This window comes from Haliaeetus albicilla, chromosome 1 (assembly GCF_947461875.1).
Source record: "Haliaeetus albicilla chromosome 1, bHalAlb1.1, whole genome shotgun sequence".
NCBI classification, from domain to species: domain Eukaryota; kingdom Metazoa; phylum Chordata; class Aves; order Accipitriformes; family Accipitridae; genus Haliaeetus; species Haliaeetus albicilla.
The window spans coordinates 73,311,181-73,336,786 of NC_091483.1; the positions used below are offsets into that span (position 1 = coordinate 73,311,181).

General features: G+C 40.5%; 2 protein-coding genes across 14 annotated transcripts in view; one reads left to right on the plus strand and one right to left on the minus strand.

Annotated features, from left to right (window-relative positions):
• Nucleotides 1-2,175, minus strand: part of ABLIM2 (actin binding LIM protein family member 2) — a 142,507-nt gene extending 140,332 nt beyond the window's left edge. For 12 of the 13 annotated variants that reach the window (XM_069794465.1, XM_069794428.1, XM_069794456.1 and 9 more), the window contains exon 1: nucleotides 759-849. In XM_069794465.1, coding sequence (XP_069650566.1) covers nucleotides 759-834 — 76 coding nt within the window. In that variant the 5' untranslated portion in view covers nucleotides 835-849. Of the gene's footprint in view, nucleotides 1-758; nucleotides 850-2,023 lie in introns of those variants that run through there. The other variant, XM_069794381.1, reaches the window with a different exon arrangement.
• A 13,260-nt stretch (nucleotides 2,176-15,435) lies between these two features.
• The window catches only part of SH3TC1 (SH3 domain and tetratricopeptide repeats 1), a 33,166-nt gene continuing 22,995 nt past the window's right edge, over nucleotides 15,436-25,606 (plus strand). The window contains exons 1-3 of the mRNA XM_009919903.2: nucleotides 15,436-15,533; nucleotides 21,462-21,712; nucleotides 24,147-24,221. Of these exons, the coding sequence (XP_009918205.1) occupies nucleotides 21,505-21,712; nucleotides 24,147-24,221 (283 nt within the window). The 5' untranslated portion in view covers nucleotides 15,436-15,533; nucleotides 21,462-21,504. The remainder of the gene's footprint in view (nucleotides 15,534-21,461; nucleotides 21,713-24,146; nucleotides 24,222-25,606) is intronic.

Below are 25,606 nucleotides of genomic sequence, written 5' to 3' on the forward strand. Positions count from 1 at the left end.
AATTATAGCCTTTGCATAGTAATCTTGGCGGAAATCTTTCGGAAACTGATTTTAGTCAAACTGTGGCATTAAATTTGCTGTACAATACTTGCCCCATTATGATAATGGAAAATGTCCATTGATTTTGCAGAGTAGATGTGGGCTTCTCACATTTACCAAGAAAATTGATTGTAAGTTGTTTACATAGTCCACGTAGACACGCACAATCAAAATCTGGAAACATCAAAACTAAACCTATACTTAAAACCAATACTCCTAAAACTGCCAGTTAAACTTTCAAATGAGAGCTAAGAACTCTCAGGGTTTTTTTTCCACTCTCTTTTTTCCCAGGATGTTATTTTTATCTTGGCACCGTTCATTTTTGCTATTTCATTTACACCATGTTTGGTGCAATTACCGAGATAGAATTGTGTTAAGTCTCCTCTGCACTTGACTGTTAAGCATTAACTTTTCTACTGGGTTTATACCTTTACAATCTATTTAATTGGTGTTTTCAGCATTATAGAGATACAACTTTGGACTTTAATATTCCCTCTACCAGCCCCAGTTCTACCACTACAGAATTTAAATGTTTCACAGTATTTCATGTTCTTCAGTTCAAAATTACAGGCGAGTAACTGAGGATAGGATTCTGTGCCGGAGTTTAATCATCTCCAGAGCAGATGTCACCATCTGCGTTAACCATCTCGATTCCCTTTAGAGAACAGACTCGGGATTTCTAGCGCACGATTCAATTCACCCTGAACCCCTGCTCTCACCTGCGCTCCTGGACACCTGCCTCGGCCTGGACACTTCCCCAGAGAGGACCAGCACCGCCGGCAGTGCACGTTTCATCCACAGACCACGCGGGAACACGGATGAGCGGCACACGTGGAAATGTCTACGCCTTCAACAGACACGAGGAAATGCCAAACCGGGTTTTTAGCCGAAGTCTCTGGCAGGTGCCTGACCTCAGGTCACACACTGTTCTAACAGGGAGTTCGTTTTCCTCTTTGTTTGCACCAGGCTCTCATTTGGCTCGCTGTGAGGATGTGGTATGATTAAGCATGTTGACATACAGAGTCACCACGTAATTGTAGCTATTCAACGTCTCCCTGTTGTTGTGGCAGAGGGTATATTTAGCAACTACAGTTACCCTCAGAAATGAAATACACAATCAACTCGCAAAGCCTCCCCCTTCCCCCTATGCACAACCCTGTATTTGCCTCAAAGACTGTAATATTTTGTGACGAGCTGCGCTCTGAAGTAACCACCCCCTGCTGCCACACCACGCCGACCAACGCTGAATCGCTGGAAAACACAATTCCAAGTCAGTTCTCGAATTCTGCATGTACCGCAGGATAAATTACTTTGGTATTGCCCTGGGCAACCGGGCCCCTCCGGCTGGCAATCCCCGAGACCTCCGTGATTCTCACCTTCCCCATCCCCGCGCTATCTCGCCCAGCAGAACAGGCCGAGCTTTTAACCTAAATATCGCCGTCTGAGGAGCCGCCTGCTCCCACCCCATGGGATGCCGGGCGGGGACGGGGGGGGGCAGCAGCCTGCCAGCCGCCCTCACCCGCACCTCGGCTGCGGGGCCGGGCCGAGACAACCCCACCCCCCCCACCCCGATCCGTGGGGTACCGGCGGCGGGGGGGGTACACAGACCCGGGGCGTCTCCCGCGGCGGCCGGCCGAGCCCGTCCCGCGGGGCTCCCCGCCGGGGCTGCGGCCGACGCCCGCGGCGGGGGCGGCACCGCCGAGAGCCCCCCCCGGGGGCGCAGGGTCCCGCCGCCCCGGCAGCAGCCGCAGCTCCTCCCGCCCGCCAGCGCCCGCGGCTGCGGCAGCTCCCCTCCGCGATACACACACGCGTTATTTTCTGCGGGGTTTTTTCTGGTTTTTTTTTTTTTTTTACGTTAGTAATTTTCAGCCGGCTCCCCCTGCCCGCACCCCAGCGAGCGGACCCCCGCGGGGCAGCCACAACCCCCCCCACCCCTTTCCAAAATACAAAGAAGGGGGCTCGCCTGCCCCCCGCCCTCGCCTACCTGTGCCGGTGCTCATGGCGCACAGGAGGGGCCGGGGCCGGGGCCGCGCCCGCCGCCGCCGCCGCCACCACCGCTCCCCGCCGCCGCTCCCCGCCGCTCCCCGCCGCCCGTCACCGCGCCCCCGCGGGCGGCACCATCCCCGCCCGCCGCCGCCGCCGCCGCGCAGCCCGCAGCGGGGCAGGCGGCGCCGCGCTCCGCCCCCCCCCGTCCCCCAGTCCCCGTCCCCGGCAGGTGCCGCGCTCCCACAGCCCCGGCGCGGCGGCGGTGCGGCGGGCACCTTGGGAAGTGTAGGCAGCTCCCCGCCGCCCCGCGCACTACATCCCCCTCCGTGCCTTGCTGCGGCCTGGGGAGGGGGGAGGCTCCGGCCCCGCCGCTTCTGCGGGCAGAGCTGCTGCAGCCTCCCCCCCCCCCCCCCGACCGCCCTCCGCTAGGAGAAACTTCCCCGGCGTTTCGGCCAGAGCCCTTGTTCTCACCCTTGGCTCTCCATCCAGCCCCCCCTGTGCTCTGTGGGGGAGGTCTGCATTTTCCTGCCCTACTGGTGCTCGGTTTCTGGGATGGCCGAGCAAAGCAAATGGGTGCACAGGTGCTTTAGCGTGTCCCCCCAAACGCCCAGGGAATGACGATGAGGGTGTTTGCGTTGTCCCCCGGCTCAGCCGAGACTCCCGCACAGATGTTTGGCAGCGAGTCCAGTTGTTCAGGAGGGGCAGGCGGTGCTGTCGGGAGCAGGTGAACCCTCACTGGGGCTCCGTACTGGAAAGCACAAGGACACGCCGTGTGTTGTTAAAGCCAGCTTATGCAGTATTTCATCAATCTGAGAACCCGCTATCGTCGTGGAAGAAATAATGTTTTAAGAAAACCCCAAACATCCGTTTTAACAAACCCAGAAGGAGCCAGCGGTAGTTACATAAGCGTGCTGTGTTGCACAGCTCCTCCGATGCCGACTTCAGGCTGGGTTCTGGGCAGCTTGGAGTTCCAGTAACAGCAGGAGGAAATCGGGGTGTGAGGACAAGACTTGCATTTATACCAGCGTGCTTATTGACCTCTTTTCCACCAGCGGTTATCTAAAAGTTAAAACTTAGCTAACGGTTGTAACCATAAAAACCTGCACAACTTTCCCACCCTACACCCGTAACTGAAGTGCAATGAGCTCTGTAGCAGTGCCTACGTGTCATGATTTGATAGGGAATTGTGATCCTCGGCTCTGTGTTAAGTACAGCAGCACGGTTTGGCTCCCGTGTCGTTCGACTGATACGAGTTGAGAGCCCCTGGAGATAATCACTGCCACTGGGAAGAATGTGGACCCACAGTCAGAGCAGCCATACGGGATCAGACAATCCAATCCAGTTCCCCATTTCTGACAGTCACCAGCAGTGGATATCTGCTGAGGGGACTTCCTGAGCCACATGTGTGTTCTTTGTGTTGAAGAACCTTCCACGGATTTTCTTCCATTATCTTGTCCGGTTGTTGTTTGAACCCACGCACACTTCAAGCAACTACAGCATCCTGTGCAAGGGATTTCACGGCTGAACTACATGCGATGCAAAGAAACACCTGCTTTTGTTTTGAACCTGCTGTTTGCTGTCTTTATTTGATGCCTGCTCGTTCTTGTAGTAGAAGAGATAGCAGACGTATCATTCCCTATTCAATTTCTCTGTGTCACTAATGAATTTATACAGCTCTATCAGATTCCACTCTTCACTCCTACTCTACTTAGTCATTCCTTAAAACTGTCGACTTGTAACTTCAGTACCACGCTGCTATCTGTCTCTTTCTGTCATTTGTTTTGGAGTTGCATCATTGATTGTTTAACACCATGTTTTGCTAAGCGGTTTTATTACCTGTTCTCCTGTATCCTGCAATTTTCTACCACCCATTTTCCATTGAAAGCTCTCCTGAGCTGCCTGTCTGTACTGAAGCGTGCCAGCTGAGTTGCAGCTGGCCTTGCAGAACTTCACTGAGATGCAGATGATGCATGAATATCCATGTGTGTATGTATGTTATGTATCGCACTAGTAGAAATGCGTAGAGCATCTCAGTTGTGGCTATGCAGCAGCATCCATCTTGTCTGTTCTGCATTCATGCAATGAGATCTGGCCTCCAGCATCAGTCCAATTTGTATTTTTAATCATGAACTATCTTTGTGTATAATAACCATCATGAGTTCAAGGCAATCTTTGAATGATGCTAGTACGCCTGTGGCTGTGCAGAAGTGTTGCTTTAAAAGCTAAATTAGACATAACTTGTTTTATTGAAGGCGGTGGGTGTGCAATCCATATTGGATGTAATGAAGAGGAAACTGCCTTGGGCTTTAAGGCTACAAAAAGATAGTTTGACCCTTCTGCTGGGCAGCAGTGCAGAAGGAGGCTGCACACTAAAGCCTTTGCTTATTCATTGCAGTGAGAACCCCAGGGCCACAAGAGGATTTTGTAAGTTCTCTCTACCAGTCGTAGAAACAACTGAAAGGCCCAGGTTACTACACAAACACTCAGAGTGCCTACATGGTGCCAGACTTTAGGGAACACTGTGAGAAACAGGTCATGGACTTCAAAATTCTCCTCGTTTAGGAGAATGCCATCTGCCACAAGCTTAATTAGGAGACCCCATGACCCAACAGAAAAGTCATGTTCTGCCACTGGTAAGACCCCATTACTCCAACCAATGAACCAGGGAGTAATCACCACTTTCAAGGCCTCCTGTCTAAAATGGATCTTCTCCAAGCTTATCCAAGAGACAACAGGTAAGGATAACCCCTGGCTGAATGACTTTTGGAGGTAGTTTAATATCATGGATGGCACAGATGACACTAGCATTACTTGGGAAGAGGTCCCATTTCAGTGTATGAGTGGTCTATGGTAAAAATTGCTGCCAGAGTTTATTCTGAATTCTGCTGGATTTGATGCTATCCTTGCTCTCCAGAAAGACAGCGTCTCTATTGCTAAGGAAGTTGCCTTTGAAAGGGTTGATTGCAAAAGTGTGGTGGAATTGTTGGCTTCACAGGTAAAGTGAAACCATCCAGAAAGAGTTGGCAAGAAGGTTTACACTGAACCACTTAAACCGAGCATCCAGTCTCGCAGGTGGAACAGCTGAGATCTGTCAGGACAATGATCCATCCTGAGAATGGGCAGACACACTCATCGGGGCGCTGTAGGATTCAGTCTCTTGTTACCAGTCCAAATCTCAGGCTAGTAGGCAGTCCTCTCTTGATTTTCATTTTTAAAAGCAATCAGCTTCTCCAGCCACTGAAAAGAAGGCTGAAAAGTCAGCCTCTAAACTGTCAGCACTTTGCACCCCTTCCGTCATTACCGGAAACTGAATTGGCACTTGGCAATCCTGATGATCCTGCTTCTTCCTCCACATCCTCAATGTCATCCTGAATTCTTTTAAGAGCATCATTGTTTTTTGGAAGAGCTTAGAAAACCCTATGTGAAGCAAAAAAGTTTACTTTTTAGTACACAAATGTTTTCTAATATTTCTCCACTAATGTTACTTGGACAGTGTTATGGAAAACTTATACTGCATTTTACTGTCCCTGTGTATTTAAACTGTTATGTGTTTCTTAAGTACATTCACATATCTTGCTCTATTATGTTAGCTGTGTTGGAAAAAAAAAAAATCTTCACTAACTATTGAATACCTAACCATCCCAGTTATCAGAAAATGCATCCTTATGAAGCAAGGGAATATATCTTCATGTACCTTTCCTTGACAAGTAAGGGAATATAGCTTCATGTAAAGGAAAAAAGAGTGAGCACTTTAAATGTAAATGAAAACAGAACAATCAATATAGTGTATATTCATTAATAGATATTAGCATTACACTTGACTGTGTGCTTCTGTATGTTAAGTACACTGCAGATTTATGGACTGACAAAAAATACATTCTTGCAGAAGCTGGTGTAGCTCAAGCAGCGAGAAAGTTGTTTATTTTTTTCCCCGGTGTATTTAAGTGACGTTAACCACATCAAAAAGTATTTCCCTTTCTTTTTTTTTTCCCCTTTATTACTTTCAAAATTCAGGGAATCCAACTGGAGTAATATTCAATTAATAATACTGGTATTTTAAAATTCAGTTGCACACCAAAGTTGTCATACAATATTTTTATTTAGTGCTTTTCTTGAAGAAGTTCAGCTGAAGCAAGCAAAAAGGATTGTTTCTAATATTTCTGAACTTTCCAACAATGGCTAGGCCATGGGTTTCCAGCACAATAAATTTATTACTTTTGATTGTTTGTCTGCAAAGCTTTTTAGGTCATTGCCAATTGAGTATGGAAGGGGTCACATTTTAAAAGTGTCTCAGTGACAGAGGCTCCAGCAAGAGGGAGAGGAATTAGAACTTCTGAACTGGGAATGAAGCAGAACCTTTGTCTCTTCAGCAAAAAAAAAATACTTGTGAAAAAAACATCATCCAGCCAGTTGCCAGAAGTGATTTACATGCTAATCCAGCATATAGACCACGAATTCAAGTAGCTGTTTAACTTGATGAAGTTGGCTCTTGGCTTTATGTTCAAAGCTGAAGATATTCAGGTCAAATAGCAACTTGGACTGAAACTTAAAAGAACAATTAGTCAGTTTATGCCAGCTATACTATTCTAAAAATTCTTCTAAAAATTTCCTGCATGGATATCTCATGGAAAAAAAAAAAAATCAGAAAAAACTCATATAAACTAGATACCCTTTTGTAAATCCTACTGTGCAACTCTGTATTTCATGCCTTTAAATTCTATTAGGTAGCCCTGAAAACTGAGCTTAAGCTCCTAAGAAACTTTGGTATTTCTTTAATTTTTAACCCGAAACCTAATTATTAGGCTTATATTCACTCCAAGCTGCTGTGTTTTGACAACTGTTATATCTTCTGGAAGACAAAAAGTAATCTTACAAAGTAATCTTACAATTTATAGTAATTTATTTTGAAGTGCTTATGCTTTAAATGACAAATTAACCCTCAAATGTGTTCTATAAATTTCCAGAAATGTGTCATCTTCCTCTTACTTCAAAAATAGCAATTATTTTGTATCATAGAAGACTAAGAACCTGGCATGACATGCTGTCATGACCCCGCTTTTGCTTTTTACTGATTCTCTTTTGTGCGAAGAAACCTTCCTAAACAGCTGTGTTAAAAACATTTGTACTTCTTTTTTTTTTTTTCTTTTTTTTTTTTTGAGTCATATGTCTCTCAGGAATTCAGGACTCAGCTACTTTGGCTGGGTTACAGCCCTGTAACTAGACCCAAACTAGTCTAATTTCATGTCTAATCCCAAATCTAAGTTACGACTTTTTTTGAAATTAAAGCTACTATATCAGGGAATTACTGCTTCTGGGACAGTTGCCAAAATAAGCCATGCTTGTGTTTGTAACTTGTTTGTGCCTGTGACAGCAGTTACCTCTCTACCACCTTACTGTGTGTGTTGTATTGATACAACATTGATAGTAAATAAAATATAAGTCAGATCTAAAGTTTCAGAAGAATAACAGGCTGGGATCTTAAAATGAGATTCTGGGTATGGAAATAAATTGCCAACTATTCACTGAGCCAGAAGTACACATGTTTATAAATAATGAATTAGCGTGAAGCAGCTGTAATGAAATAATAACGTAGCACTATATTGAGATGTCTGCATCGCACTATGAAGATGTCTGTAGCAACTTTTATGCGAAGCTCCTCTCACACCATGGGCAGAATATAAATATTGCATCAGCAGTTATAACTTAGACATCAATTACCCATTACAAACCTAAATGCATTATGATCGGTAGGTCAAATAAAACTCCCAGGCAAACTTTGAAAACAGAAAGAATGAAATAACATCAAAGGGAACAATGGCTGAGCATGAAAGAAATCTTTGTTACAGTGAGACAATCAAGGACTGTTCTCTCATGTCAGCAGTCAGCTTTTGGAAAGTTGGTCAGAACAAATAAATTTTAATATCGCAGGCTGCTGCATATGACAGGAAGTCTAGCAGGTAATGATTAGCATCAATATATAATTTATACATAAGAATGACAAGCACCCAGGTTACAGCAATGAAATGTGCAGAAATATAAATGCAAAGGCGGGTTTGGGGAAGAGCCAAGACAAAGCATGAATAATATGAAAGTCACTACACTTGCAAAAACACTGGCAAAAATTTAATTTTAATTTGAGAATGGCAGATGAAGCTTGCAAGGGTTTCAGTGCAATGTTACGCAGCTTGTGTAACCAGTGATATCAGTACTCCTAACTGGAAACATGTAAATAATGTTGTGCTTTCTCTAGTAAACAAGCGAGAAGTATAATACTGTCCCTTTTGTGCCTGTTGCAGAGAGGTTAATGCTTATTAAGCATATTGTGATCTCTTGCAAATGTGACTCCTTGGAAAACTACTCATTATGTGAAGCTACAGCTTCTCACTTGAAGTAGAAGATAGTACAATCCTTTGGCCCCGAGCCAATTTAACGCTGTTTTGCAGTACAGGCTGATGTATGCCGATTTCCTGTTGCTTATCCTACATTGCATCTCTAACACTGTTCTTATGTAAAAAAAAAAAAAATACAGCATCATGCTACCAGAATTTAGACTCTTCCTGGGTGATAAAATTCTCACGTAGCACCATCTGTAAGTGAGGCTTTGCCTGGTAAGATACATGACAGTTTACAGAAGCTTTTGGAACACCCTGCCAGGGAACATACCTGGGCTCGCAGGCATCAGTCCCTAGAAAAATGCAGCTGTGACCGAATACTTCTGTGTATGTCCTCAGCTGCATCAAAGCTGCCTTGTACTATCAGTATTGCTTTCCAGGCTTAACAATACAAGGTGAAGATCCCAGTCTGTATGTAATGTCCTGGGCCAAGCCTACTTAAAAGATAACTTAAAGTTTTTAGGTGATGTTTGTGGGTAACATATGCACAGATGTCAACTAGAAAATATGGAGGAATGGAAACATAATCTTTTTCTTCCAAACATGGGAAAAAGTGGAAAAAATACTACTGAATATAATGAACGGATATGACATTTAGTGGAGTGAGCCAAGAATGTATTAATGCTTATTATAGTTTTTCTTTTTAGTTGCGTACTCTTAAATGTATTGAGAATCTTTTTATAGCATGCTCCTACACATTCACGCCCTAACATCATTATTGTCTGTGATGGCAAGGGAAATTATATTTCACTTAATCAAAAGTCTGTAAATGGCATTGTAAGATGGCTCAAAGGCCAAAATTTAAATTGGAAGCATCTAGAGTTTTGACAATTTTCAGATCCATATTGACAAAAGCTCCACTGTGCCTCAGATCTTCTCTATTAAATAGAAAATCTTTCCTCATATTTCTCAAGACTGTTGATTGCACTATACCTTTTAAAGACTTTATTCTAAGAAATATTGCACCAAGCATGCCAAGGCTGGATATTTAAGAAGCAGAAAGTGGTGTGCTTGTTATGTTTATTACTACCTTTTTGTATATTTAGCTGTGGTGTCTGTGGCCAAGTGGTCTAAAAAGATACATATAAGAGGAAAGATGTTACTAGAAGTTGTAACTTCGATCTGCAGATAAAGCTGCAAGAAAGTGGGCACCATTTTGCACACGTGAGCACTTCTTCAGGTCTCAACTAGAGGGCAGCAGTAATTTGGAAAAATCCCAATTACTTTGCTAGTTTTACAAGGATGCAGACTTTTACGGTTATTTGTTAAAGTAGAAATTATCAATATAGGATTTTCTATACTGTAGAGATTTTCGTGGCTGGAGATGTTAATCCCAAACTATAAGAAGATAGTATCTGGGGCTACCGTGATCAAAGGGAAAACCCTCAGGTGGCATGCCTGCCACCAACGCTTGTTCTGTTGCGCTGACGCTGTGTTGCACCTCGTGAACGGCACAGAGATTATAGGATGATAAATTGCAGTTCTACGATCATTTCTAGCCTGGTGGCTATCTATCATTTTGGGTCCTCCAGGTATTCCTTCAGGCATGTTCTTCCACAGAGCATCAGCAGAGGCAAAAGCGAGCCTTCGTTTCTACTGAATCCATATTGAAGTATCTTTCCTCCACTTTGGATGCCTACGTCAGTCAAAATTTACTTCCTCAGCACCAAAACTAGCTCAGGAGATATCTGTATTCCATGTATATTCAAGCTCCTATAAATAAAGTTCCCTCGCCCTGCATTTTCTAGCACTAAGAAGAATCACCAAGCAGATGGGTAAAATTTCAGTACTGCAAATTGAGTGTTTCAGTGTAGAGATATGGATTGTAAGTGCTTTTCTGTTGAAAGTTTTTTTATCCATCCCAGAAGTGCTTTAGTGCCCTAGTAAAAAAAAAGAGTGTGAATATGTATATAGAAATATAAGAATGCATCTCAGATAGTATACATTTATGCAAATCCTTAGAAGGGAGAAGGAATTGAAGCAGAGCTAAATATTAACTGCTGCTGCTCCTCTCCCTTCTTTCTTAAAATCATGGAGCCATGGCTTTCTACTCCAGTCCTCATAATAAACAGTTTCAGATGTACTGACATAGTTTTCTCTGTTTTAAAAGCTAGCAGGAAAACTGTGACAGAAATCTCACTCAGGAAAAAGCCTTGATTAGTGCCCTTTTCTGAATATCTAACAAGGAAAACAAAAGATTTCTCAGAAGGAAAAGAGATACCAAATTCATTCAAACAACAAAACAAAGAATCTTAAATCAATATATCATTACTTAAGTAATGCCAGTAAGTAAGGTTACAAATCATTCCTTAAGAATAAACTCATTTCTACCTGCAAACTTCAAGCAGCTGCAAAAACTCAACCTTTAATGAAAAATCAATTAACCTGATTATAAAAGGAAGTACCTGTTTTCCTTTAAATCACCTGCAATGCTATAAAAGGTGGGTTTTTAGACTGCAGAGGGTAAAAAAAATTATTTTTTTTTTTAAAGTAGGCGTTCTATGGGAGTTTAAGTATAAATTGAATTGTATGTAGACAATTTTTCCCCCCCTTTTAATATTTGGAGGTTTGTAGAACAGTATTGTTGCTTCCATATCAACATGTGTTACTTAAGTTCTTAAGGCTTAGTCAGATGTTTTAGAAGCCTTGTTTACCAGGTGGCTGGTTAATCCCAGTAGATAAGAGAAGATACAAGAAAATAAATTTCATTTTCAATATTAAAAAAAAAAAAAAGTAGAGAAAGCTCATTCCTTATACTGGAGTTTGTGAATACAAGCTCTGAATGTTTTTGGTTTGGGGTCATGGCAAAGTAAATGCTTTCCATGCTATGCGCAGCCCAAAAGTTTGTGCCTAATTAGGGGAGGTTGTTATCCTGGTGGCACAGAAAATAAATCCTGGTGATCCAGAAAGTAAAGGAAGGACATGATTAATTTTCTCAGTGGTAAGTGCTAATTATAATTTTTATTCTGAGCTGATGAAACTGTTTTAGAAGGTTTCTCTTTCTCTAATACATGGAGGCCTATTGTCCATGTCATGGCTGAGACAGAACAGGGAATCCTATCACAACCTTCTTGCCTGCTGGGATTTATGTATGAGCCCAAATCGTTTCCTTGGTAGGAGCATGTTGGGGTTTCTGGTCCATGGCCGAAAATGTTCTCAAGTGAGTAACAATGGCTCTCAGGAGCTGCTAAACTTAGGAGGAAGCTCTGTCAGGTGTGTACCATGTTATTGCTTGTGCTGGGGAATAACAAGCTTGTTAACATCTATTATTAACATTTGATAATTGTAAGTAAACGTAGCTATTATTGAGTGAGCTGGGTAAATAGCTTAGGAACTGTTTAAGTGGTGTAACAGCTGGATGTTTTGACTCAGCGTTTTCCTGCAGACAACAAGGCGACAGCATTTCCGAACAGATGGATGGCAGTATATTTTTCTTTTCATGTTTTCTGTTTTTCCTTTCTGAACTGGACTATGGAGCTGGGGTGGTGTTTTTTTCAATACCTGGGGGAAGTAAAGCTATCTGGGTTCCAACCAGGCAGAGGAAAAGATGACAGAACTCCATGAGAAAACGCTTTAACTCTAGCTAGCTCTATATGCAGTTAGTATGGAGAGATAACATGTTAATCAAAAGGAAACATACGGCTAAACCTGTTTCTGTGGAAGTTTTAACCATAGTGTGAACATGACGACACAACTAATATCCATGCATGCTGCTAATCCTGCTAAAATTAATATAATGATTTGGGTAAGTTTGCTAATTAAAAGGTTGCCACTATGAGTTCACACTTCAGGCTGGATAGATTTTACATGTAGGGGCTCAATTGATATTTCTTTGTGAACTTTGCAGTACAGATTGTATTACATTACATTTCCTTTTAAGTGAATATACTTCCATCACTGGATGAAATAGGAACCAATAGAGACTAATGTAGCCAAGAGAGCACTATCTTGTGTGATTTCAAATTTGTCATGCCAGCTGTAAATAGTGAAGAATGCTAACTTCAGCAAAACATGAAACAAAGAGGATCTTTTAATGATACGGTTCAGCAAGGGGAAATAAGCTTTGTAACACTTAGTGGACTTGAGATGAAAGAGATCAGACAGCAATTTAGTAAGGTGGATGGGAAGAGCCCTTCTTGCCTAAATCTGGTGTTTGCTATCAGTTATCAGTGAATAGTCAAACGAGTTACATTGCATTGTGCTTGTGTGTTAAAGTTAGTCCCTTTGGCAGTGGTCTGTTCTTTCATAGGTAGGTCCCCAACTGTGATGGAATAACAGTTGTACTGGAAGGTATGACTCGGGCTTAATATTAAAATGTGTTGTTTTTCCTAAAACAAGCTGCTGTAGCGAGAAATGGTCAGACAAACATGCAGCTGCAGAAGGGCAGACAAACAGGATGATGAAAAGCAATGCCAGAGAGAGACAATTAGAGGAAGTGTCTTGTTCCAACAGGCAATGTCCTCCTTAGCCTCCCGGCAGCTTCTTTTAATAATCCTGAAAAGATCAGGGACAACCCAACATAAACAGGGTGATCAAGTCTTCATGCAATTTTAATAGTTAAAGAAGTATTCTCAAGCCTATTTTTTAGCATAAGGAAACATGAAGAGGTAGCACCATTCCTAGTGATTAAAATGTAGTATAAGGGATGTGATAACTAATATGGAAACTGCTCTGTGTTACCTTTGTGTTTTTCCTGTTTGCTACAATATATTGGTCTCTGGAGTTATTTCATGAGAGCAGCTGTTCACAATTTCAGTAAGGTTATTCACTTACTTCTGTAATGCAGATTGGTACTGTTTAATAAGACAACAGAAAGTCTAGGGCCAACTTTTGATGCCATTACCCTGAAGATGAAAACTTTGTTTTTCTTGTTTCCACTTAAACTACATGTCAATATACACCCGCAAGAATTGAAGTACCGTGCATGGCATGATGAAATACGCTTTGGAGTAAAATCAGATCAGGAATCTTCAGCTTCCTCTATAGTTGAAGATGTCCCTGCTCATTGCAGGGGGGGTGGACTAGATGACCTTTAAAGGTCCCCTCCAACCCAAACTATTCTATGATTCTATGCAGGTATTGAAAAGGGAGTTAAGGAGGGTGGAGTTCAGTTGTTGCTGTTTTGTTACTTGTTTCCTTAAGTGAGTTGCATCTCTCCTAATTTCGTTTCTCTAAAATAAAAACTGGATGTATTTTTTTGAGATTTTAGGGACACACTAATCAGTGGTAGATTCTACAATGATTCAGCCGTAGAAATAAGAGGATGGATGATTTGTATTCATTGGGAAAAAATACAGGGTTAGATGACTTTTTTGGTTTTTTTGCAAAACTATCTTGAGTACACGTAATAGAAGAGGTGATAGGAATACCAGTTAAGAACTGAGGTTATAAAATGTAACCAAAGATTATCCATAAATATACAAATAAAATAAATGTGATGAAAAGATTTAGACATTTATGAAACTCATAGAAAATTAGTCAGTAAAATAGTGACAGAAATGTGGTATTTCATGCTGTTTGCATAGCTACTACATAAATTAATTAAACCTGCAATGGCATGCTTTGCGTACTGCATTGTAGTGCAATATCAAATTAATTCCAGTGGGAGGAGAGCCCTGTGGGATGATTGATTAGTTGTGATTTACACCATTACTTGAATACCTTCCAACTTCATAATTTCTGGAAAGATGGAATAGTTCCCAAGCATACTGCAGGAACAGATTGGCTGATCAGTGTGAAGTAGTATTTATAATTTATGTTAACATGGTGTGACGGGATGAAGTAAGGTAAATGAGAGTATGATTTGTAATTAATACCTAGCTTATAAAGTCTAAAATCAACTTTTAAGTGCATGTTCCTTGAGACAGATTAGCAGGAGTCATAATTAAGGTCTTTAAGGCATCTGAAGGGTCAGTTTTTTCTGTTCCCCCTGGCAAGAGCTGTAGGAGGGCAGCAGTGCTGCATGGCACAACCCCTTACCTCAAACCACATTCTCCAGGTGCTGCACAGTGCCACAGGCTCGCTCTGACTGTTCGATGTGTCTCGGGACGTGCAACACCCCGCCACCAACACACACACAACTGGTCAATGGCCTGATACCTCAAATGTTGGGATGTTGCCGACTAGAGATGTCTGAGATAACAGATGTATGATCTTTGGGGCAGACGCTGTCTGTTTTGTTCTGTTCTCATGTAGTGCCTGCAGCAATGCAGCCCACACCGATGGCATGTGGGGTACTCAGTACTTACCTGTAAGAGTAGCATAACTGTGACTCACTCTATGTGAAATTTTCAGTATGTTAGGGAAGACAAGAATATAAAAACATCTCCAGGTGTGGAGGACAAAAAGCGAGTGGATTTGAAATGGGATGGATTATTTTCAGTTTCTCTCATCCTTGCTTTTGTGGACGATTTAGGATATAACACCTGGATCAGTGATAAAAGTCTTGTGACACAGAAGATACGGTCTGCATGTACTTCATGACAGACTTGCTTAACTCCCCAAACTGATATTTAATGCTGCATAGTGCATGATCTACAAAACTCTACACATCTGCAATTTAAACCCAAGCATGTCAGAGTGAATTCACTGTCAAACAATTCTTCATCAGGCTTTTTGTAGCTGGAATGATAGCAAGAAATCTAATTCTGTGATCAAAAGCAAAGTGTCAACAAAGCCTGGTACTCCATCTGAAGGACTATTTGTTACTTTGTCTGAACAATGCTCGCTTAGCACAATGGCCTGGATGTGTCCCATGGAGCCTTTTAGCCACTAATGCAAAATGCCAATGTGAATTATTGCTTTGAAAAGCAGGAGTGTGTGAATGAACCTTCCAGCACACTTGATACATCTCTGCTTTGCATAATGAACTTTAGTAGCTCAACTCCATGCTCATGAATGTTTCTTTTAAGAAAAAAAAAGGTTTTGAATTAACAGTATCAGTTAATAGACAACTTTCTGTACTTGCCACATCCAAGCCGGGCTGTGCAATCAACAGGAAAGATAAGAAGGTCAAACAGGAAGAGCTGTGCTGGAGTCAGTTTTGAGCAGAGCTGAGGAAGGCACGGATCTGTCTGCTCTTTACCAGCATGTTACAGCAAATCAGACTTGGAAAAGGTAGGAGAAGTCCTGTGCTCTTTATCTGCATGTCCGTCTTTTGCTCTATTTGAGGTACTTGTGGTCTGGTATTTGACTGTAGGGTTTTTGTCAACATATTAGAATTGCAGCCAGTTAAACAGGGGTAATTTCAGTAGTGTTTAACACTTTGGTGTGCCCATAATGAAATGACTGGAAAATATGTGTAAATGTGATCTGTCATGGTTATGAGAACCTGCTCGGAGTTCCTGTGCTGCTCTCTGTTCCCTCTTCTAAGTAGTGTTGCATGAGCTGAATGGCTATTCAGTAACAAAAGCATTCTTCCTACTTTATTCCTCTGCAATAGCTGCCACAGGCCAAACTCTGTCAAATCTAGCACTCAAAATGAAGTATTGAGATTCACAGATGCCTTTTACAGTTTTCTAATGGCGATATCTTTTTTTTTAAAGCACCCCTAGAGTTTATGCTTATTTTTAATCAGCTATGAAATTGTGGATTTTAGTCTACAATTATCAGTACCTAAACTTGGAAATTTTGGACTTACGGTGTTTTCAGAGCTGGATTGTGCGTGGAAAGTATATTTCAGCGCTACTGAGGTATGAAGAAAATTAATCATAAGAGAGGGTTAGAACTTTTAAAGGAATCTATTGCATCTTTGAAGCTTGCTAGGGCTTTTTTGTTCGTAGACCAACCGTGAAGAATGATACTGCTTGCAACATAGTTTACTAAGAATTGCTAACTAACCTAAAGTTATTTCAGTGATAAAGGAGTCAATCTTCCATTTTTGGAGAGTACTCAGGTTCCTAAGTCTATTTACTGTGATTACAGATTTGCTTTACCTTTCTGTGTAATACATAGCAGCACTGGAGGAAAAAGTGTTAAGAGTTGCCTATACAGTACGTAGTATGGATTTTTTTAAATTCATGCCTGTGACTGAATTTCATAGAGGTCAAGGCTGTGGTTTACTCTCTCTGAGGACAAAGTTTATAATGATCTAAGCTGTAAGATGTTTGTAGCCTAATACAGAAGATGTGAAACAAATGCGAGTTGAAACTGGGGAGAAGGGATAATAAAATAACTACTCAAGCATCAGTTTGGGAAAATGACCTAGATTAACTTATGGCAGTACAGTTGCAAGACTGAGGTATTGTATGACATGTGGGATGTACAGGAGATGAAGCAGAGCAGAAGATCAAGGGTGTGCGCTCAGTCAAACATCCTTTAAATGAAGGCAATGCAGGCTTCACTAGCTGTCTTGCCTGGTTTGGAGCCCTGGAGGAACACAACATGCTGCATGAGCTGAGTAAGAATTTGGGGGCTACCAGAGTTCTGTTGTCTCAGGGATAGCAGCAGTGCTGGAAGAGTCTGGAGACTTTAAATTTAGAAGAGTTGCCCCTGATCCACCAGGGGCTCGGGTGAGATAAGGAGAGAAACAAACAGTAGCTGGTGCTCATTTTCTTTGGGTGAGATAAGAATTGATGCACAGAGGAGCAATGGCAGTGACCTTGTACCATCCAGGAGGTTTCTGATATGTAAGAATAATCCTCTTGGGGTAAATTAATTCAACTTTATATTCACCTCTGGGCTCTGGCTACTTCTTCAGCACTTCTGTAGGACTCCTGTATGACTGCAAATAATATTTGTCTTGATTTCCATCTCTGTAGATCTAGAATAATTATAGTTGTCACCGGTAACTTGAAGCTAGTTATTAGTAAGTTGTCCTGAGCCTCCTAGAGGCAAGATGATGAATGAAAGAGAAATATTGTATTGCATGCAGGTTTTAGGCAACTAGTTTAAACGTAATCCATTTTTATATACTGGGTCCTATTCTCATACTTAGAAATGCATCCTTAAAGAGAGAGACAGAACCTATTCAGTGGATATTAGTTTTCTTCTTCAACCCCCTTTAAATGGGAAAGAGTTGGGAGAGAAAGCGTTCCTGTCACCCACAATTCCTCTTAAAACAACAACAAAATGTGGTGGTGGTGTGGGGGTGGAATCCTCAACCTGCATAGTTAGGGAAATAGAAAATGTCAAGCTGTATGTTTTTGCTCTTGGTTATCTGTGTTTTGAAAACAGAGATACAAGCACTCAATGAAAAGGAAGCAGCAACAGAGGGAAAAGCATGATAATGGAATTCTTCTATTTAACTTCCAGTAGGAAAAAGCTGTCTTATTTCCACCTCATATTCAACAGCTGTTGAATACAGACCGTTCCAGCCTGCTGTGCCCTGTGAGAAGGCAAGGGAGAGGTGGTGTGACCTTCTGAGCCTCGCAAGCCTGGACAGGTGCTACCAATGGCTCTGTGTGGGGCAGCATGTCCAGGGAGCTCAGGCCACAGGGAGGGATGACACCAGTGGACCCGGCAGCACTCCTGTAGGAGTTGTTGAGCTGTCCGGTATCTGCCTCTCCTCTCTCACTGCTCATCCCCACTGCGAGTGCCTGCCGTAGAAAGTGAGGCTCCCCCAGATCAGAGGGGAGTACCACCTCTTGCATGCATGGCTTTTAATAGAGGTTGGCTCCTGGTCTGGAAAAATGGGAAGATCATTAAGTTTTATGGCCAATGTCCTGCACTAAATATGAATTTCTTGGTCAAGCCTCAAAGAGCATGAGATAAAATCTTTTTGTCTAAATTATAAATAAAATGCTTTGTCAATGCACATAGATTGTATGAACTAGTTATAGAAGACAAACTTACTTTACAAGGTGAGTGTTAGATCTTTAATCCATTTCTTCATCTTGTATTTGTTGCTATTGACAAATAGCTAGTTGCTAGTAAGTATAATGGTAAATTAGCATAATAGGTTTATGAAAAATCTCTCACGATGAGAGTGACTGAAGCACTGAAGTTTAATATTCTCTAAATCTATTTTATAGTGTATTAATGTTTTTCCTCTGGTTTGGTGCCTCTGAATCTGTTTTAATTTGTAGGGGAACGGTTTAATAATTGATGAGAAAGCATCAGCATAATAAATATGGTGATTATACCATAGCATTGCTTGTGGGTTACAGTTTTGCTCCTTGGGGTACTTGTATGATAGCCAAAGGTGAATACCAAAGGGACAGAGATACCATGCAAAGTTCTATGAAATCTTTGTTACTTGGGACCAAATTTGTATCACTTAGAATATATTTAGATGCTAAATAAACATTCAGAAGGCCCTAGGTAGACTGGGCGCCTAGCTACAGGGAAGTAGTTTACTATCTTGTTGTCAGTACTTCTACAGAGCCATGTGGATTGACACTTGATAGTTAAGACAAACATTAAAGATGGAAAAGGAATCTGTAGAGGAGAGCATGACTCTTAAAAATGTTCTTGAGATTTGAATTTTCATTCTGTGTATCTTGGAACAGCCAAGAGAAAAAATTGATTAGAACGTACCATTTTTGCTTTTCTTTTGCGCATTCTGATTTTTTTCCCTTGGCTTAGGATCTGGGATACTATGGCTGAATCTTCTTAAACTGATCACATCCATTTTGATTCATTTAGATGTCCTCCTTGCTCTTGCAGCACCAAGCTTTATAGGTTAATTCACAACCCTGTATGTATAAGTTACCCTTACCAACATGCACTGATGCAAAAGACGTGAAAAGTTAATCAATATCTTTTCTCCAACTTAAATGAAGTCTAAGAATTCAAGTCACAGCATATTTGTTTTCCTAAATTTTGTTGAGGATGATATTTCTGCTTATAGATAGGAGCTGATGGAAAAAATTAATATTCTGAACACTAAATTTCATTTCTGGGATTAAGGACAATCCTGATCTAAAAGTAATAACTAGCTTTGGATTCATAGAACAATTTAATTTAAACAACCACCTTTGGAATTAAATTATCCTTAATATCCCCATATTTACATCTTCATCAACAGGAGATACCAGTTTTTACAAAATAGATGTGGAAGAGTGTTTCATTCTTAAGTGTGAAAATTGCAATTCATTACATATAATCCTGGTACAGTACTGAAAAGAATGGTGTTAGCTACTGTCATTACTTTAAGGAAAAGATCAGCTATATAAATGCAAAAGCATATCCCTAGCAGAGCAAGTTTAGTCTCTGGCAGGCCTGTATTTTTAATCATTTATAGCTACGTTATCAAGTCTGATAGGCAGTTTTTCAGGGACGTTAGCAAGAGAAACTGAGATCTGAAGTCATAACTACAATGTTAACTAAATAGGCTAGTGGCAATACTCTTTTTTGAGAAAAGGCATCAAAATCACTTGTGTTTGAGTTACTGTCTGTGTTTCATAGATGTGTATGAATTTATACACATAACTTTACATGGAGAACGGTGATGCTACACCACAAAGCATCTTTTGAAAATCAGCCTCACCACCCTTATAGGCTCTCTTGAATAAATGGCAAAATGGGTCAATGAAAACATTAAAACAACATTCAGCCTAGATTTCTTCATACTTCATTAACTTATATGCTTGTAGTAGATATGGTTATGGTTTAATTCTCTGAGTTGGTCACAGCACCTGTAAGTATACCTCATTAATTTTTTATAATTGCATAACATGCTTCTGTCTATATGTAGTTTATTGCTTATTCAGGTGCTCCATGGGCTAAAGGTTCCAATGGCTACAAAACAGAGTATGAAATTTGTGCAGACACATCACTGCCTTGTCCCACGTACCTGCCTACCATGGCAGACAGCTAGGAGCTGTTGTGCTGTTTATGTTGGTGCTCAGTTTGCTCAGGTTTAGGGGTCTAAGACATGAAGCTTGGAGGGCGAGGAGTGTTGGAAGGCATGTATGCGAGGAAGCAAGCCAGAACAATGTGCTCTGGGATACCCCATTGCATGGTGAACAGAGAAGGGAGAAATTTCCTGACCAGTCTGAAGGTAGATCATAAGGGGATACTAGGTGACCAGGCACTAGCCTGAGGTTTTGGCAGAGTGAAAGTAATCTTCCATCAACAGCTTCAGCTTTAACCAATTTCTGCTGGAAAACAAACGAGAGGGGAAATTTCACAAAGATTACAAGTTTGTATACTCATAATGGATGTAGCTCATTAATGAGTATGGCTAGAGTAAGCACAGAGGAATTTGGATTAAGTCCAAGTGACAGGACTAAAGTAAAACCTATCCTGTGGCTTTATGAAATCAATTAAAGAGGCATTTGAGAGCCCACTGAGGAAAAGAGTCTAAATATCAGTGGTGTATGTGCTGGCTACATCAGTCGCATCCTTTGTGGATGCATTGGCTGATGGTCTAGTTGCACTTTTCTGAAGCTGAGGTAGCTTGTGCCCAAGAAATGGGATTGCAGGATGTCTCACATCAGTGGCTGTAGAGGGAGCAGTGAAGCTTGCAACTATTTGTGCTCTACTTCCTTTTCTGTTCCTTTTTCCTGATGTTCATGCCAAGAACAGTCTTGAGGCCAAGTCTGGCAGCTAGCTTCAGTAGATCACTCTTTTGCTTTACTGCAAAATCTTTTGGATCCTTGCATGCCAGTCTTCCTGCAGTGTGGGTTCCTGCAGAAGATTCATTCTTCAGCTGAATTCCTAAAAACATTCCTGCTTGTTTGAATTAAGCATGCAGTACCTGTTCCATTCTCGTCACCTTTAGAAAATGACATTTTTCCCCTGCATTGCCTCTGTTAACGTGAATGATGCTATCCCTTGGAGGATCTGCATTAAAGCTGGCCAAGAATGAATAATTAGCAGTGGGCACAAGTACATTCTACTTCAGGCCTAGGATTGTTGCTATTAGTCAAATCTATTGCTTTGCTGCTAAAGCAGTGATGCCACCTGATTGCAGGAGCTTTTTCTGGGATAAATTTGTGTGTTAGACAACAATTACTCTGAAAGAAGTCTAAAGCAAATACTTTTATGTATATTACAATTAAAAATAACTCCTGCAGGAGAGGGACAGCTCTTAAATATGTGCATGTATTCTGACATATTTTTTTAAAATATATTACTGATTTCACCCCCCCCCCCCCCCAGATTGTTGATAGTGTTAATTGCATCACTGTGAGGAATTGCAATTATGGAGAGTTCAGCAGTGGCAGGCAGCGCATCCGTGTTCTGTGCTAACACCGTCATCCCCGGACTAGAGGGAAAGCAAGACAGGAACTTGGAGAGGAAAGAAATGGAGCAGGGAAGGTGCGGGTCTGACTGGAAATGTGCAGAGGCCAATGCTGCTGTCAGCACTGTCAGGGATGGAGTCAGGGTGGACACGTTGCAAGAAGAAATGGGTAAGACCTCAATCAATATATCCTGGTCACTCTGCTCTTGACTTTTTGCGTTTAAATTACTGTGTTCTTTAAACATTGATTGCTGTGCCTGAGCAGAGAACTGTCATGTGTTTTTCAGCTGAGCTTTTTTTTTTTTTTGAAATACAACAAAACAAATGGTTATATTTCCTCCATGGCAATACTGCATAGATTGGACTACCAAATGATCTATAATGAAATTCACTTTGGGCAGACAAATGGATTACCTATTAGTTAAGATAAGCTGAGACAAAAATTATCATAACACAAGAGCCAGAATACTGAAATAGAAGTTCTTTGTCTAGCACTTTTTGCTATAATCTCTAAGACTCAGAAGCAAAGATGAGTTAGACTGTATGTTTCTATTAATAAAATTCTTAGATTTCTGTTTTTCATCAAAAGATGTAATACTATCTTTATTTTTCTGCAGATGAAAACATACTTCATGCAGTAAAAACATGCAAGTCGGAAACCCTTTTTGGGTGGAAGGGTGGAGTGGCATAGGTGGCTCTGTCTCAAAACCAGTGGCCAGACTCTTACTTTATAGTAGGCCCAAGAGGTTTCTGAATGTGAAAATACATCAAGCAATCATGGAAAAACTATTTCATTTTAAATTATATGTCCTACAGTTTAGACAATGTCTTTCTGTTCACAGCTGCAACTCTGCTGACATCAAAGAATACTGGGTACAAGCATCCTAGGGCAGTATAAAGTTTCTCTTTAGCTTGCCAAGAAGTATGCAAGTCATTCCATTAATTAGGAATGGGGCATGGAGTTCATGTTAAGTCTTTAAATCTAATTATAGCACTTCAAACAGTCTCAATGTTTAAAATGTACTTGTAGTAACTCTTACACTTGTGCTCAAATTTAATAGCAAACTATTATTTTTAAACTCCCATGAGTAATAAAATGTTTGCTCATAGTTTTTGCTTTCTCCTAAAAGTCATAGAAATTAGTTTAATTTTTAAATAAAATATTAGTCACTGGATAATCATGTCTTGATAAATACCTTTCAAGGAAAGTCCATATCTAGTAATATTGAAATAATAATAATGGCAAGTTCACATATGCTAATTAATCGTCCTCATCAACTGTTAAATGATGATCAAAGCAATGATAACATGTCAAACTTTTGACGATTGCTCTGTTTGTGCTTCTGACTAAACCAAGAAAAAGCAGAACTACAACTAAGCATGGTCCCAGAAGCTGTGGGGAACTTAAATTTATAATGTTCCTTAAATACACTCAGCCTACATGGCAATGAGCTTACTATCAAATTTCTATTTAAAAAAAAAACATTGTTGAGTCCAGATTAAAAAAGGTCAAACAAAAAAAGCCCCAACACCCTGTCAAACACTCAACAAAAACCAAAGTGCATCGGAACTGCAATTTGTAATTCTAGTATACACTAATAATTGGCCTTAAAGATGATGTTTTTACTGTTTACTGCCTTTTATTCTGAAGTAGGGATTTTCTGTGTTTATGTAGCCTTATTTATTTGTGTGTCTTCAAGTAACATCAATAGATGCACTTGAGGGAAGATGCAGAAGACTTAGAAATTACCATGTCCTACTATATTACAAGTTTTTTCTTAAAAGCAGAGCTGCAGAGAAAGATGTCTTAGGATAAATGAAAATTGTCTCAGAAGCTTTCTTCTAAAAATTAAAGATTTATTTCTCCCACTTTTATTCTTAGAAAAATCAAGCCTTGTCTTTACTGATTTTTGCCAAGGGAACCTTGAGAAAATAGAATTTGTTGGAATGGGTGTTTCTTCAGCATGAAAATGTATCATTTCCAAAAGGGCTGGAAGAAATATGAGCCAAAAAAGAAAAAAGCAGATTACTATTAACATAAACTATACTTATTTTGTGTCGTGTTTCTAAAACTTCAAATCACTTGTTTTTACATTTACTCCCAAGTATTAAGCTTGTAACAAATAAAGAGAAGGATTATTTCTCTCCATGTATGAATTGGTACAAGGCACTCGTATCATTGCCAATTTACACCAGTTGAAGCTTCAGTGGAGGCCGCTTCTTAGTATAGGTGCAAGAGAAGAGAAAATGAAGTCTGACCTTTGCTCCCTCCCAAATGGGACTTCAGTTTCCTTAGAGGCTATCTTTCCACCAATTCTCCATCATCTTGATGCTTCACATCAAAATGATGAAATCAAGATTTAACTTTCTCCCCAGTAGGAGAGAAATGATCTGCAGATACTTTTTTGTGGGTTTTGGGAATTCTGTAGCAGGAAGGGGGGAAAAAAAAAGTTATTTTCTTTTAGCAATTATCCAGTGCATCAAACACTTTGAAAGTGTGGGGTGGAGGTGGGGAGGGGGGGTTGTTTGTTTTGTTTTTTTCCAGTGTGATTTATATGGACTTAGAAAACGCACTTAACCTTTCCTTTCATTTATTATAATAGAGTGTTCTCAAAGTGAAAAAGGCACAAATGCCAGTTCAAGGACCTTTCCCAGTCAAGCAGAGAATTTTCCAACTGGTAAGGCATTTTCTTCCATCATATCTTATAATGCTTTTTCTCATTGCTTACTTTTTAATTGAGACAACTACGTCAACAACCTTTGCAGTCGTCACTCCTGTAAACTTTATAATATACTTCATGGCAGCTGTGAAATATCCAGCTTGTACATAAGACTTGTTGAGAATTTCTCATAAAAAGAGAGAACTGCTTTACAAGCCAGAAATAATTTATGGACTATATTGTAATGGCTAACAAAAAAAAGGCAAATAAAAAGTTCATTGCTTATTTTATGTATGGGTTTCAATTCTTTGAATGTCTTATTTTTTAAGTTTGTGGCCTTTCCAAGTGTCAATTTATTTTTTTTTTAATGCTGTATTTGCAATGAAGCTGCAGTTGAGTGCAGTTCTTCAGTAAGTAGGTACAGCAGGCTTCTCTCCTGGTGGACTCATGGCCTGCTCTGTGAATTGAGGGTCTAGTCACATTCCCCTTCTCTTGTGGAGGAAGAGAAGGAACCATTGAAAAACAACACTGGGATGTGCTCTGTTTTCTGGCTTGACCTGACAAATCACATCAGTGGTAGATAGTCTTCCCCAGGCATATGGTTATTTGTAGTTAAATGATTGGGCTTATGTACCTGTGTGTCTTGCTCCATATAGAATTTGGGTGGTTCTTAAGTGGGAGTGTGGATCAGAGCTCACAGAAGCAGACAGGAAGATTACCATAGGTGCAATGGGCTTTTGGACCATGTTTCACTTCCATAAAGCATTATTAATAGTTCTTTTGGCAGATGTAGTCATATTTCAGTTATTTTAATTCAATGTAATTATTATTTCAGTAATATTAACTTTACATAAGACTTAAATTGTGTTTCTACAGTTACATATTTAACTTGGAATCAATTTGTTTATGTAAAACAAAAATTTAGATATTTAAGTAATAGTCTTCTCATGTGCCAGTATCTTTTATGGCTTCAAGTAAAATGAAAAGGTCAACAATACTGTTACCTAATAGTGATCAGAGTAACATTTAAAGACTCTAGTTTGCGTTCTTTGTACTAACAATTGACTATATGACCACAGCTTAAACAGAGAGGCCTTGTAATTCTGTAACACTGCTTTATATTTCTGAGCCACAATTCCTGACCTTAAAGTAATGAGTAATTTAGGCTCAAGTCATTGTAAAACTCCTGGAGAAATACATAGGAAGCCCTCCGAGAATAGATTAAGATGCAGCATATTAGGCTACGATGTGGAAAATACCTATTTTGCCTCATTAAAAGGTGAAACTCAGAGGAGGTGGAATATTTTAGGATGTACAGTAATCCCATTTATTGCTTGAAGCGTGACCTATTTACACGCTTTCAATTGGAATTCTTCCTGAGTGGGTATTATTGGCTTATATGT